This window comes from Podarcis bocagei (genome assembly GCF_964188305.1).
Source record: "Podarcis bocagei genome assembly, chromosome: 11".
Taxonomy (NCBI): domain Eukaryota; kingdom Metazoa; phylum Chordata; class Lepidosauria; order Squamata; family Lacertidae; genus Podarcis; species Podarcis bocagei.
In genome coordinates, this window is record NC_138136.1 from 56,918,847 (window position 1) to 56,937,328 (window position 18,482).

The window sequence follows — 18,482 nt, forward strand, 5'->3', positions numbered from 1 at the left end:
CCGCAGAGTTGTGACGGTTTGCTACGAGGTAGGCGAAAACCAAGTGGCTGGTGCCAATCTGCCAATTGGAAAAATTCCTACCAGGCCCCTTGACGGCGACCAACCAAAGTCCATAGCAACGTCAGAGAGCCTAACCTAAAGGGTGGGAGGGGAGGGAAAACCAGGGAAAGAGGGAGCCCTCGGCTGCCCCAGACCTAAGTAAGGCGAGGCCATGCCCCTCGAGCCAGCCGATTGGCTGGCTCGGCGTATGACGCGTCCGAGGATTTCCTACTATCGCGGGGGCTGAAGCCAGCCCCCACGAGTGTGGGGAGGGGCGTGAAGCCCGCAACCCCACCTCCTCCCTAGCTCGGAAGTGGCTATGTTGCAAGATTCAGGACAGATAAAAGAAAATACTTCTTCACGCCTCATGTAGTTAAACTATGGAACTCTCTGCCACTTGAGGTAGTGTTAGGCATCAGTGCTAGAGTGCCCAACCTGTTAAATAGAAGATTCCAGGTATGTTCTCAATCCCTGCTGGCTCCAGGGTGTCTGCTGTCCTCCAGATCCTTTGGGGACAAATTGCTGCATAAGGTTCATAACTGGCGGGGAGAATTTACATTGTGCCTCCTCCAGTGCACAATCACATCAGTGCAATGAATGCTTATAAAATTAGTTAAGGGGCTGCATGATCAAGACGCCTCGGTGATGAACGGTTTGTCCCGTTTAAGGAGCAATTCCATTGCAGCCGCGCTCATTACAGTGAACATCGCTTAATGTGACAGCCACTTTATCTCTGCAGCGCAGTCCATTCTGCGAAAGCATTTATGACCTTTAAACTGCCATATTATCGACCCTGACTGCTATTGACAGCGTAATCCCTTTGTGGATGTTGTATATTAAACGGGGAGGAAGCAGTGCCCTTGAGTAATTGGTGACCTTTCGCTGCCATACAACGGGATAAACTTGTATTGTCATCTCCCTCGCCTGCTTCGGAAAGGATATGGTTTCTCGTTGAGAGGCTCAGGATTTTTCCTCAAACCGGTGGTGTGTTGCCATGAAGAGTGCTGAATATTTGCACAGTTGTTGCCAGTCATCACAGCCATGCGTATCTGCAACTTTTCTCAGGTGACCTCAGGGCAGGCATTCTCAAATTCGGCCCTCCAGATGTTTTGGGACTACAATTCCCATCATCCCTGACCACTGGTCCTGTTAGCTAGGGATGATGGGAGTTGTAGTCCCAAAAACATTTGGATGGCTGAGTTTGGGGGTGCCTGCCTCAGGGTGATGTATATGGGCTATCCTGCTTTATCCTCACAATAACCCCATGAGGTAGGGACTGTACCACCATTTCAGGGCCTCTCCAGCCTATTATTATTATTATTATTATTATTATTATTATTATTATTATTATTATTATTATTATTATTATTATTCATTGGTGTAAGAAGAGAAGGGGCGATCTCCCCTTTGGCTAGATGCTCCCCCTAAAAAAAGGGCAGTAATTTCCAGCACCTCTTTTTCTAGAAAAAACTCCCTGTGCCTGACACACTATATATGCAAGGATTTCTCTCGTTTTTTTTCTATGGGGAAACATTCCATCTTGTGAGTCTTAAGTAGTAAAGATCAGACCCTGGTTGACACCTTAGTGAGGAGTGTTCCTCAGAGAGCTTTATAACTGAGCCAGGATTTGACACTGGCTGTCTGCTGGCAGTCATGGCTTTTGGGTGGGATTTTGAGGCAGAAGATCACGGCCCTACTCAGGAAAAATGAATGGGAGGGACCCTAAACACAGCAGGACTGGATTTTCACTTTTAAAAGTAACCCACGTTACTATGTAAAGTCATGTCCCCCCTCTGCAATGAGACCATTAAGTCCAGTGTCTTAACTCACCAGTTACCTGACTGCACACTTGCTCCCAGGTCCAGACTCACAACATTACAGTCCACTTTGTGAAAGTGCCGTGTTGCATGAGATCAGACCCTTTTGCTCTTGGGAGGCAAGGGAAATTCACATACGCAAGTGGAAGCAATGGATTGAGGCTAGCATGAGTGCGATGTTGAGCTGAAATGGAAGAGAAGGTTTTCATGGATTGTTTGCATCTCGAGGCTATGAGAAGAGATTCCCCTGTTGAACATCTTCACAACATAACTGGTGTTCAAAGCACTGGGCACGTGCTTTATAAAAAAGGACCTCTCTATTCATCTCTGGTGGTTTGGTTTGGTTTCCTTCTTTGTTTTTCCTTTATCACCAGCTTTCACTATTCTAATTCAGTGATTCAGAACCTTTTGTTTTATAAGAAAACCCTTGGTCCCTGTGGATATGGACAAGTGATATTAAGGGCGCAGGGACAGACGCCCCCATCTTCCTCCAGGTTTACGGTGACAAAGGAAAGTCCGACGAAATGAAGCTGGACAATAACTCTGATAACTTTGAAGCTGGACAAACGGACAAATTCATGGTATGCCTTCCTGTCCGCCACGTGTGCTCCAAACAGACTTGTGTTTACTGCCGTGTTAACCTGGGAATCAGCCCAGACGCTTCCTGTTTGCAGTTAGTGCTGGTTAAATGGCACAGAAGAATAGCCAGTCAATTCCTTGTGGTTTATGTGAAAGGGTTTAATAGCCCTTATAAAAGGAAGGAAATAGCAAACTTATTGGAGATGTCAGCTATGTTGGCGCTTCATTGACTCAGAATGCTGAACGTGTGACAAATTCTTGCCTTAAATACAAGGTGAAAATTATGATGCCTGCGTTCTCCTCTGGTTCAGATTTAATCTAAACCGGAGAAGAATCGTGCCCCTTGTTGTTCTTGTGCAACAAGCTTTTGGCTCCACCAAAGCTTGCACAGAAAATGTCCCTAATGGATTTTGCTGTTCTTGTGCATCTCCAGTTTTATTTCCCCCGGGGGCCTGATCTTCCCCCAGATTGTGCCTGTAGTAGAAAAAGGCCACCACTGATGTGTTTTACGCATGTTTCCTGCAGATTGAGCTCCCAGATCTGGGCAATTTGTACAAGATCCGGATATGGCACGAGAAGAGGAGCCCATTTGCTGGCTGGCATCTACATAAGGTAAAAAGCCAGCAGGAGAGATTGCACTATGGGGGCAAGATCAATCCCCTGTGATAAGCAAGAGCTTATTGTTTCCATGAACTTGCGTCCTTATCTAACGCTTGAACACTGACATGTGGCTGGGGCAACCCAGCCAGATGGGCAGGATATAAATTATATCATCATCATCATCCTTATCATTATTTGCATGCTTGGTTTACAGTGAAACTAATGAATCTTAATCTTCAGGGCTCCTAATCCTGGAGGGTCTCAGAAGTGACTTTAGTACACACTGCTTAAAAATATTGGGTTTAGTCAGTGGTGTAGCATGTTAGTCAGTGGTGTAGCATGGGTTGCTGATGCCTGGTGTGAGGAAAGTGTTGCACTCCCCTGGTGGACTGGGCAGCTGGGGTGGGGACACATGCAGAGGATGAACAGAACCTGCCTCCATCAGCCTCCTCTACCGCTGCTTCAATCCACCCGCCTACTAAACCAACCCGCCTGCTGCCGTGCCTCAACTGCCAGGGCTCTGTGCCTGATTGCACCCCCTCAAAAATGTGTACTCGGGGCCACGGCCCCCTGGCCTCCCCATGCTATACCTCTGGGTCTAGTAGACCCAATTTGAGCCACAGCAACTTTTTGTTGTACATATTTCAACAGTCCCATAGTCTGAGAGTCAGTAGCACAGATGTTGTTAAGGTGTAGTGATCGGTCATGGAACAACCCCATTGAAGAAGATAACAGCGGTTACCCAGACCCCATTGCTAGTAGTGAAGGGGCTCCCATGACAGTTCAAGCTTCAGGGCCCCCAAAATGTAGGTCTGCCATGGAACCATGTTGACTTATCTGCTGAGGAGACCCTGAGGAACTACCATGGAACTCCTCCGTGCTGCAAAATGTTATTCCTTGGGTTTATTAGAGGGTGAACACTTGATTCAGAATGTGTTGGGCCTCCCTCCCTGTACTCTGATGGTGCTTTCTAAGGCATACCCAAGAGTCCTCTGTAACTCTAAGTTGCAGGGGCAAGATTGGCAGCAGAAGGACCATGATGATCTTTTCATAGGGCAGAGGTGGCTAGCCTTGGCAAATTGGCACCAGCCATTTGGTTTTCGCCTGCTTCATAGCAATCGTCACAACGTTGTGAGGTTAGGCATTGGGTAAGCCTTTGTTTGGCTGGAGGGGAGGTTGTAGCCTTCGCCTGCCCCTCCTTATTAAGGGTATCCTGTTAATGTGGGAATGTTTAGGGATGTGGGGGACCATATATTGTCTAAGATATCCTATCCCAACTTGTCTTTACAAGTTCAACAAAATCAGCAGAGTTTACATTCCCCTTTTATTTAAACACACACATAGCAGATAGCTTGCTCAGACTCGTTAGAGTCTCTGTAAATATTTCCTGGTATTTTCCCCATTTAATCCCTCCTAAAATAAGACACTGCACAGTCTTCTGTAAACTATACATTTACTCACAAGTAATCATCTGGTCACACAAAGGTTCCCAGAAGGCATACTTAAAAGGTTAGAACATAGTTTAAATGTGGTGACTATCTCCTTATGGGAGAAAGCCCCCCTTTTTCTCTCTTGGCCTGGAGCCAAGGGTGCATTTTAGTAGTGCTGTCGTTAAGATGGCATCGATAGAGACAAGAGAGACAAGATGGTCGCCAGTCTGTGGTTTTGGTTCTTTCTACTTCAGGAGAGGCCACACTCATCTCAAGTTACACATAGGAAGTTTTGTCTCAGTCCTGGAAAGCAGGAAGTTCCAGCTGGAGGACTGACATAACCTTCATGTTTACTCTAGCCATGTTTTGTTTGACTGCACCTGATTCTTACACCCCACAGTTAAAGGGATCGAGGGGGAGTGGCTTCTCTCCAATGCCCTGATGGGGGCTAGGGCCATACCATTCCCCCAATGGGGACCCCTCTGGGGGTACCCCTATTTGATGTAGGTCATAGAATTCCTCCAAATGATGGATTGCCCTTAGATGCAACTCCCAGCAAATGGACTGGAGTGATATAGTCTTGTAGCACCCTGCTTGTGGTTAACGCTTAGCTGGAATGAAATATTCAACGCAGCAATAGAGAAATTAAAATAATAATTTATTTGTCAGACAAATAAATGAGAGGCACAGTGGTATATGGTTACCAAGCTCTGGCCTGGGCTCCTGCCATTATGGCCAGCACTTATATTCCCTCAGCCCTGGCCCCTTGCTCCTCCTTTGGCTGCCTCTGTCCAATCAGCCTGGTTGAATTTCCTATTGGCTGATTGCTATAACCAATCCTAAAAGATACACCCATTTCCTATTGCCTTTTATGGGATACAAAAAGCTATATATTCTTCTATCTATAAATGACAAATAAGTAGTCATATATCTTACATTTGTCTCAACAAGGAACCTTAATTACCAGCTCACCTCTTGCCCTCCTTGCCCTATTGCCCTCCAAAACAGATGGTTAATAGTTTTAAATTTTTATCTTAGACAGATGTCAGGGATCTTGGGTTCACATTCTCATGCATCATCAATGAAAGATCTCCTTTTTGGAGGTCTTTAAACAATGGCCTGACAACCATATATCAGGAGTGCTTGATGGCGTCTCCTGTCTGGCAGGGGGCTGGGCTCATTTGCCCCTCTGGTCTCCTACAGCAATATGACTCTATGAAATAAGAATTTAACATTTCTTTCTTTCTAGATCCTTTGCATAATTACATTTAAGCCAGTATATTTCATACATTATCATAGATAGCTTTTTAGAAGAATAAACCTTCTCAAAGTAAAAGGAAGGACTAGTTTACAGCCTCAAAATAAAATAGGGAAAAAAAGCCCTTCTCCAGCCAGTTGCTTTCTTTTCCATTTGCTCTTGGCCTTTAACCTTAGGAAGATATGGCTCAAGTTTAATGGAGGCACGTGGTTTTATTTTACTATTTACCAAACTCTTAATTATGTAGGGTCAGTGTAACCTTGCTCTTCAGCCTGTAATTCCCTTTTTATGACTTTGAGAATTGTTTTCTGCTATAAATCAGGGGGCCCCCTTGTCCAGGAGGATAAACATCTTGCCAAAGTACTTAGGCAGCTGGTCTTCTGCCTGGCATAAAACATTTGAAAATCTTTAAGCTCATTTTAAAATACAGACCCTAATCAAACTATAAGCCTTGATAAAAATGCAGGCTATGATTAGATGCCTCAGTCTGGCTTCACCCAGTTCCTGTCCCAAACCACTCACATCTGTAACCAGTGAAGTTGTGGCCTATTTGAATCCATAAACCAAATACTGTCGGTCTCTGTGTGTATTCATCCCCCAGGGAACTGCAGGTCACTCAGTCAATCAGAGGGTTGGGCAAAATGCTTGTGTAGGAGTTTGTTGTCCCACCATTGGACAGTTGGGTGGATATCCTGCTCAGCTCATTGCCCAGCTTCTGAGATATCATTGCTCAACATCACCCAGCCACCTTAAGCATGCCTTCACAAGCATGGGAACTGGAAACTATTTTTCCTAAAAGCCAAAACTAAATTCTCAGATTTATTCATTATGCTCCCATTATCAAATGTTCTTGCTGCAGAGTGCAGTGTCTTCCTATATGGAAGTCCTACTTTGGATAGCAGGACATGGGTGGTGAAGTGGTTTAAACCACTGAGCCTCTTGGGCTTGCCGATCAGAAGGTTGGAGGTTTGAATCCCCATGACAACAATGAGCTCCCGTTGCTCTGTCCCAGCTCCTGCCAACCTAGCAGTTCGAAAGCATGCCAGTGCAAGTGGATAAATAGGTATCGTTGTGGTGGGAAGGTAAACGGTGTTTCCGTGCGCTGCTCTGGTTTCCGTCACAGTGTTCCGTCAAGCCAGAAGTGGTTTTGTCCTGTTGGCCACATGACCTGAGCTGTCTGTGGACAAATGCTGGCTCCCTTGGCCTGAAAAGTGAGATGAGTGCCGCAACCCCATAGTCACCTTTGACTGGACTTAACCATCCAGGGGTCCTTTACTTTTACCTTTTTGGATAGCACTTAACAAATACTAGAAATGTCTTTCTTTTGCTATGCAGGCATGTGCAACAACAATAGCAAATCACCATTTCCCTTTTTTATTTAGAAAAAAAGAAAATAAGGCCACATTGTTAATAGACCTTGGCTTTTGAGCCTCTAATAGGATTTGATAGGTTTCTGCCTTATTTTGCGCTGCACAGATGTTTGGAGGATCTAGCTGGGAGTTAGTAAACCATGAAGCATTGTGGATGCACGTTGGTTCCCAAGATTCATCCACGCAGTCACTCTGGCCTCATTAGTCCTCGTTTGCTGTCGCTTCCACTCCTGGAGGAAAGGTTGATGTCTAGCTGCAAAAGAGTCCCTTGTTCATTCTCTAGTGAGAGGATTGCTAATGAGGCTGCTGCAATGTTTAGTTGATTAATCTCTTAGATTAATCAGTTTTAAAAACCTTTTTGCAGCACAGTCTTAAGCATGTCAGCTTGGAAAAGAAGCAACAGCTTCTGTGTTCAGTACTGTGTGATAAGTGTGGTCAGGATGACAACTTTACCTCACAATCATATATGTGTCTAGGTAAAGGGACCCCTGACCATTAGCTCCAGTTGTGACCGACTCTGGGGTTGCGCGCTCATCTCGCTCTATAGGCTGAGGGAGCCAGCGTTTGTCCTCAGATAGCTTCCTGGTCATGTGGCCAGCATGACTAAGCCGCTTCTGGCAAACCAGAGCAGCGCACGGAAATGCCGTATACTTTCCCGCTGGAGCGGTACCTATTTATCTATTTGCACTTTGATGTGCTTTCGAACTGCTAGGTTGGCAGGAGCAGGGACCGAGCAACGGGAGCTCACCCCGTCGTGGGGATTCGAACCGCCGACCTTCTGATCAGCAAGTCCTAAGCTCTGTGGTTTAACCCACAGCGCCACCCACGTCCCTTTTATATGTGTCTATTGAGGTGTAAATTCTCAAACTAGGATTGGGCAATATCTGGAGGAGACAGTTTGGAGGAGAAAAGCAGATGGGGGAGGTGCTTAACCCCAACCCAGCACGCCATTTCCCACACTCCCTCCCCACAGCTGCTTCCATAAATCCGCTCCACTTCCCAGTGGGGAGGAGTTGCAGTGGACCGTGTGGCCACCCACTCCCCACCGGGGGCGGGGGACTTTGTTCCCTGTTGCCGGGGGATGCTGGTCACGTCAGAGCCCGGCCAGCCAGTCCGCTGGCTGGGTGTGTGTAGCCGGGGCCATTTAAACTGAGGAGCGAGCCAGAGGACCTCCTCTTTGGCTCGCTTCCTCAATCACCAGCCCCCCCTCCCTATTTTGCAGGTTAGGCAATGGCCTTGCTATGGACTTTGGTTGGTCGCCTTGGTTGTCCGAGGGGCCTGGTAGGAATTTTTCCACTTGGAAAATTGGCACTGGCCATTTGGTTTTCACCTACCTCATAGCAATCATCACAACTTTGTTAGACATTGTTTGACCTTGTATGGGGGAGGGGAGGTGTGGCCATCACCTGCCCCTCTATGCTTAAGGGTATTCCGTTAAAGGAATCTGGGGGTGTTGATCTTGTCTGAAGCCCAGGTGGGCGCTAGGGCCTTGACACAACCTCAGTGGGAACACCAGGGGGAGCTTGAGTTGGTTTGCATTGACAGGACTCCCCCTACTGCTGGCTTACCCTTACTGGACTTCCTGCAGGAGTCAGATATAGTCAGGTCCAATCAATGCCTAAGCCAATACTGCTCATAGTCTGTAATTCAATAAAGTTGTGGCCAAAATTTGCCCAATAACATAAACCTAATATCTTGTGTGAGTTATTTCCAACGAGGGGGTGGCTGCGGGGTCTCGACACACAACCCCCTGTCTGAGGTTCCAAATGCACCTGGTGAGCAGCTTGGCCCAGGTTTTCCACAGCATAAGGAAATCAAAAAAAAATATGCTGTTATATGTCTGTACTTATGGGTAGACCTCCTTTTGTATTCTGGGGGAAGAAAAAGAACAACAGGTTATTTAGCTAGCTGAATTTCAAGGTTAATAGAGGCCTCGTCTGGAGGAAATAAAATAACTGAACCATCTTATTAATCAACACTCATTTCCTCCACCTTACAAAGGGACACGGCTCCAGCATGTTTGGTAAATTGCATTTTTTCCTGACTCCAGTTTCCACCCTCCTTCTTTCATTCACGTTGAACTTATTCAACATTTTGGTTCAATTTGGGTTTAATTAAAGGTAACCCTTTTGAAAACCCTGACGAAAGAGAAGTACACATTCAACTGTGACCGCTGGCTGGATAGCAATGAGGACGACAACGAGATTGTGCGGGAACTAACAGCCGAAGGCCCACAGGTGGCTGAAGTGAAGCCAGGTGAGGAGAAAGAGGACCTCCGGGGGGGGGGCGTGCATTTGGGTAGCAATTAATCTCCCCCGCCCCATCCTCATTGGTACTGTATCTGCTGCAGATGCCATTAACAGGCTGAATGGCTGCAAAATTTCATTATGAAGTTGTTGGTTTTTTTTAAATAGGACGTCTGGAGACGTCCTTGTTACTCCTGCTGGGTCATGGGAAATGTTAGGGGCTTAGCAGTATAGTCGTCATTTGGGCTACACCTTCTTCGTGTCTTGAGTTCCTTTGGAGAAAGCTGTGAAAAAATATAGTAGTAGTAGTAGTAGTAGTAATAATAATAATAATAATAATAATAATAATAATAATAATAATAATAATTTATTCCCCGCCCATCTGCCTGGGTTTCCCCAGCCACTCTGGGCGGCTTCCAACTGAATATTAAAAACAATACAGCATCAGACATTAAAAACTTCCCTAAAGAGGGCTTTCTTCACTTGTCTTTTAAAAGTAAAATAGTTCTTTATTGCTTTGACATCTGCTGGGAGGGCATTCCACAGGGCAGGCGCCACTACTGAGAAGGCCCTCTGCCTGGTTCCCTGTAACCTTACTTCTCACAGTGAGGGAATTGCCAGAAGGCCCTCGGCGCTGGATCTCAGTGTCCGGGCTGAACGATGGGGGTGGAGATGCTCCTTCAGGTATACAGGATAATTTGGGCATAGTCTAACCCCCTTATCCAACATCCTGAATGGGGGTTGGATGCACCCGGCCCAGAACTAGCGTCCGCCAAGGCAGAGCTCCCTATTCTGCCATCCAAAAGTGGAGGTGAGAGCAAATCCAGTACGATTGTGTCTTTGTTGGTGTTGTTTAGTCGTGTCTGACTCTTCGTGACCCCATGGACCATAGCACGCAAGCACTCCTGTCTTCTACTGCCTCCGGCAGTTTGGTCAAACTCATATTGGTCTCTTCGAGAACACTACCCAACCATCTCGTCCTCTGACGTCCCCTTCTCATGGTGCCCTCCATCTTTCCCAACATCAGGGTCTTTTCCAGGGAGTCTTCTCTACTCATGAGGTGGCCAAAGTATTGGAGCCTTAGCTTCAGGATCTGTCCTTCCAGTGAGCACTCAGGGCTGATTTCCTTAAGAATGGATAGGTTTGATCTTCTTGCAGTTCATGGGACTCTCAAATGTCTCCTCCAGCACCATAATTCAGAAGCATCAATTCTTCGGTGATCAGCCTTCTTTATGGTCCAGCTTTCACTTCCATACATCACTATTGGGAAAACCATAGCTTTTACTATATGGACCTTTGTCGGCAAGGTGATGTCTCTGCTTTTGAAGATGCTGTCTAGATTTTCTCCCAAGAAGCAGGCATCTTAGGTGCAATTAACTTGAGCAGTTTTAACCAGACACGGTTGCAGGCAGGCTAGTTGAAGTAGCCCAAGTTAAACTGAAGCAAAGCTTGCAAACCCCTTCTGTGCCAGTTCCTCTTGGGGGTAAAGGTAAAGGGACCCCTGACCATTAGGTCCAGTCACGGACGACACTGGGGTTGTGGCACTCATCTCGCTTTATTTCCCGAGGGAGCTGGCGTACAACTTCTGGGTCATGTGGCCAGTATGACTAAGCCACATCTGGCGAACCAGAGCAGTGCACGGAAACACCGTTTACCTTCCCGCCTGAGCGGTGCCTATTTATCTACTTGCACTTTGACGTGCTTTCGAACTGCTAGGTGGCAGGAGCAGGGACCGAGCAACGGGAGCTCACTCCGTCGCGGGGATTTGAACCGCCGACCTTCTGATCGGCAAGCCCTAGGCTCTGTGATTTAACCCACAGCGCCACCCATGTTGTGCCAGTTTCTCTTGGGGGTAACCCAGCAGAAAAATAACTTTAAAGCTCTCCTCCTTGCTTTGGGATGGCAGGGCCCAACTCTGTGTTACAAAGAGGTCCGCAAACATGACATGAAGGCTGGCAACATCAACCCCGCTGTGTGGGAATCCCTTGCAGACAACCACTGGCCTGGAGACAGGCAGTCAGGTCACGTATCCTTAGCAGTGACCAGAGGAGAAATGACCCCTGGAGAAGCGCGGTGAGATATATAGTTTTCTATCTAGCACCATATTGCTTACACTGGTGTGGGTGGTGTGTTAGGGGGGTAGTATCTCTGGTGGGAAGAACATTGTGTTCCTTCTGGGTAGTTTGTCCACCTTTGGTCCCCATCTGTCAGGCTTCGAGGAATCTTACCCTCCCCCAGTGACAGCAAGAAGCAGAGAAAAACAAAGAGGACTTCTTACTTATGAGTTTATTCAATCATCTCAGAGAGACAAAGGAATGCAGTCTGCCTCCCTTTAATGACATTGCTCTAACTGATCTCCTCCTGCCTCCCTTCCTACCAACCAACAGCACTTCCCCTTATGGTGGCCACCAGCGGCTAATTGTCTGAGTCCTTTGCTCCTGCATTCTCAATGAACGCCGGGTTCTGGGAGAAGGGGGGTTGGTCCAGAAATAATCTCTAGTGATAACACGTCAGCTGGCTTCTCTGTCTCCATCTCTGCCTTATCTTCTCCCAACACCTCCCAACTCTTCTGTTCGCCTGTCTCTGAGCTTCCTCAAACCACTGCTGTAACTCAATACTGCCTTCCTCTTCTCTAGAAGCTTCAGGGGAAGGGAGGGGGGGTGATCTCCACCATTCCTCCCCAGTCTCGTCCCCCTCAGTCCACTCACTGACACCACCCTGCACTCAACTCTCATCTGTGGCTCCTATAAGTTGTCATTATGCTACAGTGAGCACACCCTGGGTATGCCTTCAACTGACCAGCTAAACAAGGTGAGGGCAGGTGATGGGTTCCAAATCCTCAATGAGTTAGGGACTTCCCTTGTATGCAAAGACTGGCTCTAACAGATTAGGCAGCTGAGACCAATATTGGGTCCAATGGTCAAGAATGGAGGGCCTTCTCAGTGGTGGCGCCTGCCCTGTGGAACACCCTCCCATCAGATATCAAGGAGATAAACAACTATCTAACTTTTAGAAGATATCTGAAGGCAGCCCTGTTTATTCTGTTTTTAGTGTTGTGTTGGGAGCCGCCCAGAGTGGCTGGGGAAACCCAGCCAGATGAGCAGGGTATAAATAATAAAATTATTATTATTATTATTATTATTATTATTATTATTATTATTATTACCACCGTATTTTTCGCTCCATAAGATGCACCTGACAATAAGACGCACCTAGTTTTTAGAGGAGGGAAACAAGAAAAAAATATATTCTGAACAGTGGATGTATGATTTTTGTGGTTCATGCTGTGGCCACACAGACATGATATGTGATTTGACAGTGAGTTTGGGGTAGCCCAATGCAAAAATCCTGAGGATCCATGGGCTTTTACCTCCCCCCTCCCAAGCAGCCTCCTTTATCTCTAGAGTCCCTTATCTCCCTCCCAATCACTTGCCGATCAGCTGCTTCCTTTCAACACCCCCTTCCCTCTTGTTTGCCTTAGTGTCTTTTCCTTAGCTGGAACAGTTTTTTGCTCCTCCTTTTCTTCTAATTTCTCTCCTCATTGCTTGTTTTTAGTATTCCTGTCTCCTCTCCTTGCAAGTTCGCTGTCTTTACCACCTCCCCTTCCCAGGCAGCCTCCTTTACCAGCTGCCTTACCTCCCTCTGATCGCTTGCCGATCAGCGGCTTTGTTTCAACACCTACTTCCCTCTTTCTTTAAAAAAAAAAGGGGGGGGGAGCACAATCTGCTTTTCGCCCCAGGGCAACTTGGCTCCAGGGACCATGCATTTGCTCCATAAGACGCACAGACATTTCCCCTTACTTTTTAGAAGGAAAAAAGTGTGTCTTATGGATCGAAAAATACGGTATTATTATTATTATTATTATTATTATTATTATTATTATTATTATTATTATGCGCCTTCTGCCCATGTGGTAGAGGGAAGTGAGGGGCAGGTGGGGCTTGTTAACCTGAGAAGGTAGCCCATCTAGGAGAAGGAAAACTGATTCTAAACCTCGGCTGCCTTGTGGGATATCTTTGGGAGAAGACAAGGCTATGGAGTAAACCCCACACACATCCAGAGTGGAGTCCCTAAGATGGTGAGATGGCCATTGTCTCTTGAGACAGACAAATGCCAACAACAACAAATCAAATTGCCTATGGTGATCAGCAGTGGCTCTGCCCTACCTAGAGATCTTGTGGATTGAACCAGCACTGCACCACCGAGCTGTGGTCTTTCCCTTAAATGCAGCTCTGCTGATCCAGTGTGGAACTACCTATGAAGGTGACCCGGAAACTGCAATTAATCCAGAATGCGGCAGCTAGAATGGTGACTGGGAGTGGCCGTTGGGTACTGCATTGGCTCCCAGTACGTTTCTGAGCACAATTCAAAGTGTTGGTGCTGGCCTTTAAAGCCCTAAACGGCCTCGGTCTAGTATACCTGAAGGAGCGTCTCCACCCCCATCGTTCTGCCCGGACACTGAGGTCCAGCGCTGAGGGCCTTCTGACGGTTCCCTCATTGCAAGAAATGAGGTTACAGGGAACCAGACAGAGGGCCTTCTCGGTAGTGGCGCCCGCCCTGTGGAACGCCCTCCCTTCAGATGTGAAGGAAATAAGCAGCTATCTTCTCTTTAAAAGACATCTGAGGGCAGCCCTGTTTAGGGAAGTTTTTAATATTTAATGCTGTATTGTTTTTAACACTTGATTGGAAGCCGCCCAGAGTGGCTGTGGAAACTCAGCCAGATGGGCGGGATATAAATAAATAAGTATTATTATTATTATTATTATTATTATTATTATTATTATTATTATTATTATTGACGCGGGTGGCGCTGTGGGTTAAACCACAGAACCTAGGACTTGCCGATCAGAAGGTTGGCGGTTCGAATCCCCGTGACGGGGTGAGCTCCCGTTGCTCCGTCCCTGCTCCTGCCAACCTAGCAGTTTGAAAGCATGTTAAAGTGCAAGTAGATAAATAGGTACCACTCCGGCGGGAAGGTAAACAGCGTTTCCATGTGCTGCTCTGGTTCGCCAGAAGTGGCTTAGTCATCCTGGCCACATGACCCGGAAGCTGTCTGCGGACAAACGCTGGCTCCCTCGGCCTATAGAGCGAGATGAGCGCACAACCCCAGAGTCTGTCATGACTGGACCTAATGGTCAGGGGTCCCTTTACCTATTATTATTATTATTATTATTATTATTATTATTATTATTATTATTATATATAGATATACATCATAATATGCATTGTAAAACATTGCTGCATCGTCTTAGTCAAACATAGCCTGGCACTCCATGGAAAATGAAGCTGGCCTAGTTTAAACTGCTACCGTCACACTGGTGTGTATCACGAATATGGCACAACCACCAATCAGCCTCAAGTGCTTAGGCCCGCAGTTGAATAAAAACAGAATTCAGGATTACAGTGGATCTGAGCCATCTCTGGCAGTACCTTCCTGCTCATTGATCAGTATGCAGAGGAGAGCTGTTCCCGAGAAGTTGTGCAAATGATTATAATTGCAAATGCTATGATTAACATGTCAACAAACCTTTGATGAAATTTATTTTTAATCCGCTGTGTGAAGTGGCTGCGAGGAACAGTGCGTGTTCCCTGGCTGGGCTCTGCTCTTTGCCAATTGCATGGAGCAAAGGCCATGAGGAGCAAAGGTTGATGATGCTGTTGCTTCTCCATTCCAGGAGCTGACCACTTTGGTCCAATGCAGATGTCGCAAACTGTGATTTGCTAATCGGGAGCCAGCCTCAGGAGCACACGCTCACTTCCTCTAGCCCTCTCTAGTCAAAATCCCTGCTCCAATATGTTATCACACTTAGTGAAGGATGGAAGGAGCTGCCAATCTCTGTCTTAGAAGCCTTTTCCTGGAAGTAGTGTAGCAGAGCTAAACAGGAAGCCCTAGCTGATTTCTGAGGCAACAAGCATGCAAGGTGTTGGTGTTAACCTTTAAAGCCCTAAACGGCTTCGGCCCAGTATACCTGAAGGAGTGTCTCCACCCCATCATTCTGTCTGGACGCTGAGGTCCAGTGCCCAGGGACTTCTGGCGGTTCCCCCACTGCAAGAAGCAAAGCTACAGGGAACCAGGCAGAGGGCCTTCTCGGTAGTGGCGCCCGCCCTGTGGAACGCCCTTCCACCAGATGTCAAAGAGATAAACAACTACCTGATATTTAGAAAACATCTGAAGGCAGCTCTGTTCAGGGAAGTTTTTAATGTGTGACATTTTGATGTATTTTTAATCTTTGTTGGAAGCCACCCAGAGTCGCTGGGAAAACCCAGCCAGATGGATGGGGTACAAATATATTATTATTATTATTATTATTATTATTATTATTATTATTATTATTATTATTATTATTATTATTCTCTCCAACCGCCTCAAAAGAGTTTTCACACAACATAACCCTATATAAACTCACAAAGATATGTCCAACAATGCAGGATAAATGTTGGCAATGTGCTAGTCATTATGCAGGTTGCTTACACATATTTGGGACTTGCCCAGTGTTTTCAAATTTACTGAGAGCCAGTGTGGTGTTGTGGTTAAGAGCGGTAGACTCGTAAACTGGTGAACCGGGTTCGCGTCTCCGCTCCTCCACATGCAGCTGCTGGGTGACCTTGGGCCAGTCACACTTCTTTGAAGTCTCTCAGCCCCACTCACCTCACAGAGTGTTTGTTGTCGGGGAGGAAGGGAAAGGAGAATGTTAGCAGATTTGAGACTCCTTTGGGTAGTGATAAAGCGGAATATCAAATCCAAATTCTTCTTCTCTTCTACTGGCATACTATCGAAAATTTTATTTCAGATCTGACTGTCTGTTGTTAAATGACTCCTTAATCCTTGAAGGGTACAGTCTTCGAGGATGATAAGTTAGATAATCCTCTAACTGTTGCCCACCATGGGTTGTTTTTTTAAGTCTTCAAATGGATACACAGTGAACGACCTTCTTATGGTTTTGTATGATTTCTTTACACTGGATTTTGTTTTTAGTTGCACAAATCATGCAAATAGTTACGTAAGTTATCTAACTTACACAAAGTAGCCGGCATCAAGATGAATAATGCATTATTTGGCAGAAACGAAACTGCAGCAGAAGGGAAACAGTGTCGATTGCGATGAATACAAATCAGAATGGAAACCACTGCCACCTTGCATCCCTACCCAAAGGCCATCAATGAATTTCGCACCCACCCGCTCAAATACTTATCACATTCTTGAGTCAATTATTGCACTGAATTCTCTGGTTATCTAGCAATGTTTTGATAAAACAGGTGGTATAGCTTGTGGCCCCAAAGCAGTAAGCTTTTATGAGGCAGGCACAGAGCTCAACAATGTGTGCCTTACCGTTTGGAATCTTTGTTGGGTTTTCATATTTCTTGAAGTGCTGGTTGTATGAGAGACAATAATACAGAATTGCCTGTGGGAACCACAGAACTGTGAAGCTTTGGAGTGACTGCTCTCCGCCACAGGGAAAGAGCTGTAGAAGAACCCCATTCCTGGACTTGGTCTTCTTTAATTCACAGCACAATTCAAAGTGTTGGTGCTGACCTTTAAAGCCCTAAACGGCCTCGGCCCAGTATACCTGAAGGAGCGTCTCCACCCCCATCGTTCTGCCCGGACACTGAGGTCCAGTGCCGAGGGCTTTCTGGAAGTTCCCTCGCCGTGAGAAGTGAAGTTACAGGGAACCAGGCAGAGGGCCTTCTTGGTAGTGGCACCCGCCCTGAGGAACGCCCTCCCACCAGATGTCAAAGAGATAAACAACTACCAGACTTTTAGAAGACATCTGAAGGCAGCCCTGTTTAGGGAAGCTTTTAAGGTTTAATAGATTATTGTATTTTGGAAGCCACCCAGAGTAGCTGAGGAAACCCAGCCAGATGGGTGGGGTATAAATAAATAATAATAATAAGAGTTTGGATTTGATATCCCGTCCTTCACTCCCTTTAAGGAGTCTCAAAGCGGCTAACATTCTCATTTCCCTTCCTCCCCCACAACAAACACTCTGTGAGGTGAGTGGGGCTGAGAGACTTCAGAGAAGTGTGACTAGCCCAAGGTCACCCAGCAGCTGCATGTGGAGGAGCGGAGACGCGAACCCGGTTCCCCAGATTAGGAGACTACCGCTCTTAACCACTACACCACACTGGCTCTCAAACAAACAAACAAACAAACAAACAAACAAACAAATAAATAATAAAATAATAAAGGGACGCAGGTGGTGCTGTGGGTTAAACCACAGAGCCTAGGACTTGCCGATCAGAAGTTCGGCGGTTCAAATCCCCGCAATGGGGTGAGCTCCTGTTGCTCAGTCCCTGCTCCCGCCAACCTAGCAGTTCGAAAGCACATCAAAGTGCAAATAGATAAATAGGTACTGCTCCGGCGGGAAGGCAAACGGCGTTTTCGTGTGCTGCTCTGGTTCGCCAGAAGCGGCTTAGTCATGCTGGTCACATGACCCGGAAGCTGTACGCCGGCTCCCTCAGCCAATAAAGCGAGATGAGCACCGCAACCTCAGAGTTGGTCACAACTGGACCTAATGGTCAGGGGTCCCTTTACCTTTATTATTATTATTATTGGATTCCTTAACCTGTGCCTTTGCAGTGAAAAAGTACCGGGTCGTTGTTCACACCGGGATGGTGAGTGGAAGCGGTACAGACGCCAACGTCTTCACCTGCCTCTATGGGGATCAGGGAGACACCGGAGACCGCGTCCTGCAGAACAGCGTGAACTCGATCAATAAATTTGAGAAGGGCAATGTAAGTCTGTCTGCCTGTTTAAGAAGACACCATGATATACTAGCTGTGGAAAGAGGGAGAGGGCCAGCCCAAATAATAGACATGAGGCCAGTTGTCCTAGGCAGATGCCAGCATTGGCAGGAATGCTGTGCAGTCAGTTCACAGGTGCCAGTCCTGCCTTTTTAAAGGATCACAGGTGTAGCCTGGAAGTTGGCGGCTCAGATTTTTATCCCTTGTTCTAGCTGCCACAGCTGGTGTGCCATTTTGCTGTGGAGTTGGAGGGGCAGTGTTTGGTCATTGTCAAGTGACTGCAGGAAGTGCTGCCTAACCCATCTAGTGGAAGGGAACGTTTGCCATTTTACATGTGGAACAGAGCTTTTTCCCAGCTGATGGGGGTATGTCTGCCGGGGGTAATGCCCCAAACCATTGTG

At 46.7% G+C, this 18,482-nt stretch overlaps 1 protein-coding gene across 6 annotated transcripts in view; it reads left to right on the forward strand.

The window, feature by feature from the left end:
• LOXHD1 (lipoxygenase homology PLAT domains 1) overlaps positions 1-18,482 on the forward strand; it is a 188,597-nt gene that overhangs the window by 77,609 nt on the left and 92,506 nt on the right. For all 6 annotated transcript variants that reach the window (XR_014012837.1, XM_081212608.1, XM_081212607.1 and 3 more), the window contains 4 exons: positions 2,277-2,437; positions 2,961-3,047; positions 9,214-9,349; positions 17,918-18,072. Coding sequence is in view for 5 of the 6 variants with exons in the window: in XM_081212608.1 (XP_081068734.1) it covers positions 2,277-2,437; positions 2,961-3,047; positions 9,214-9,349; positions 17,918-18,072 (539 nt within the window). In the remaining variant the exon portion in view is untranslated. The remainder of the gene's footprint in view (positions 1-2,276; positions 2,438-2,960; positions 3,048-9,213; positions 9,350-17,917; positions 18,073-18,482) is intronic.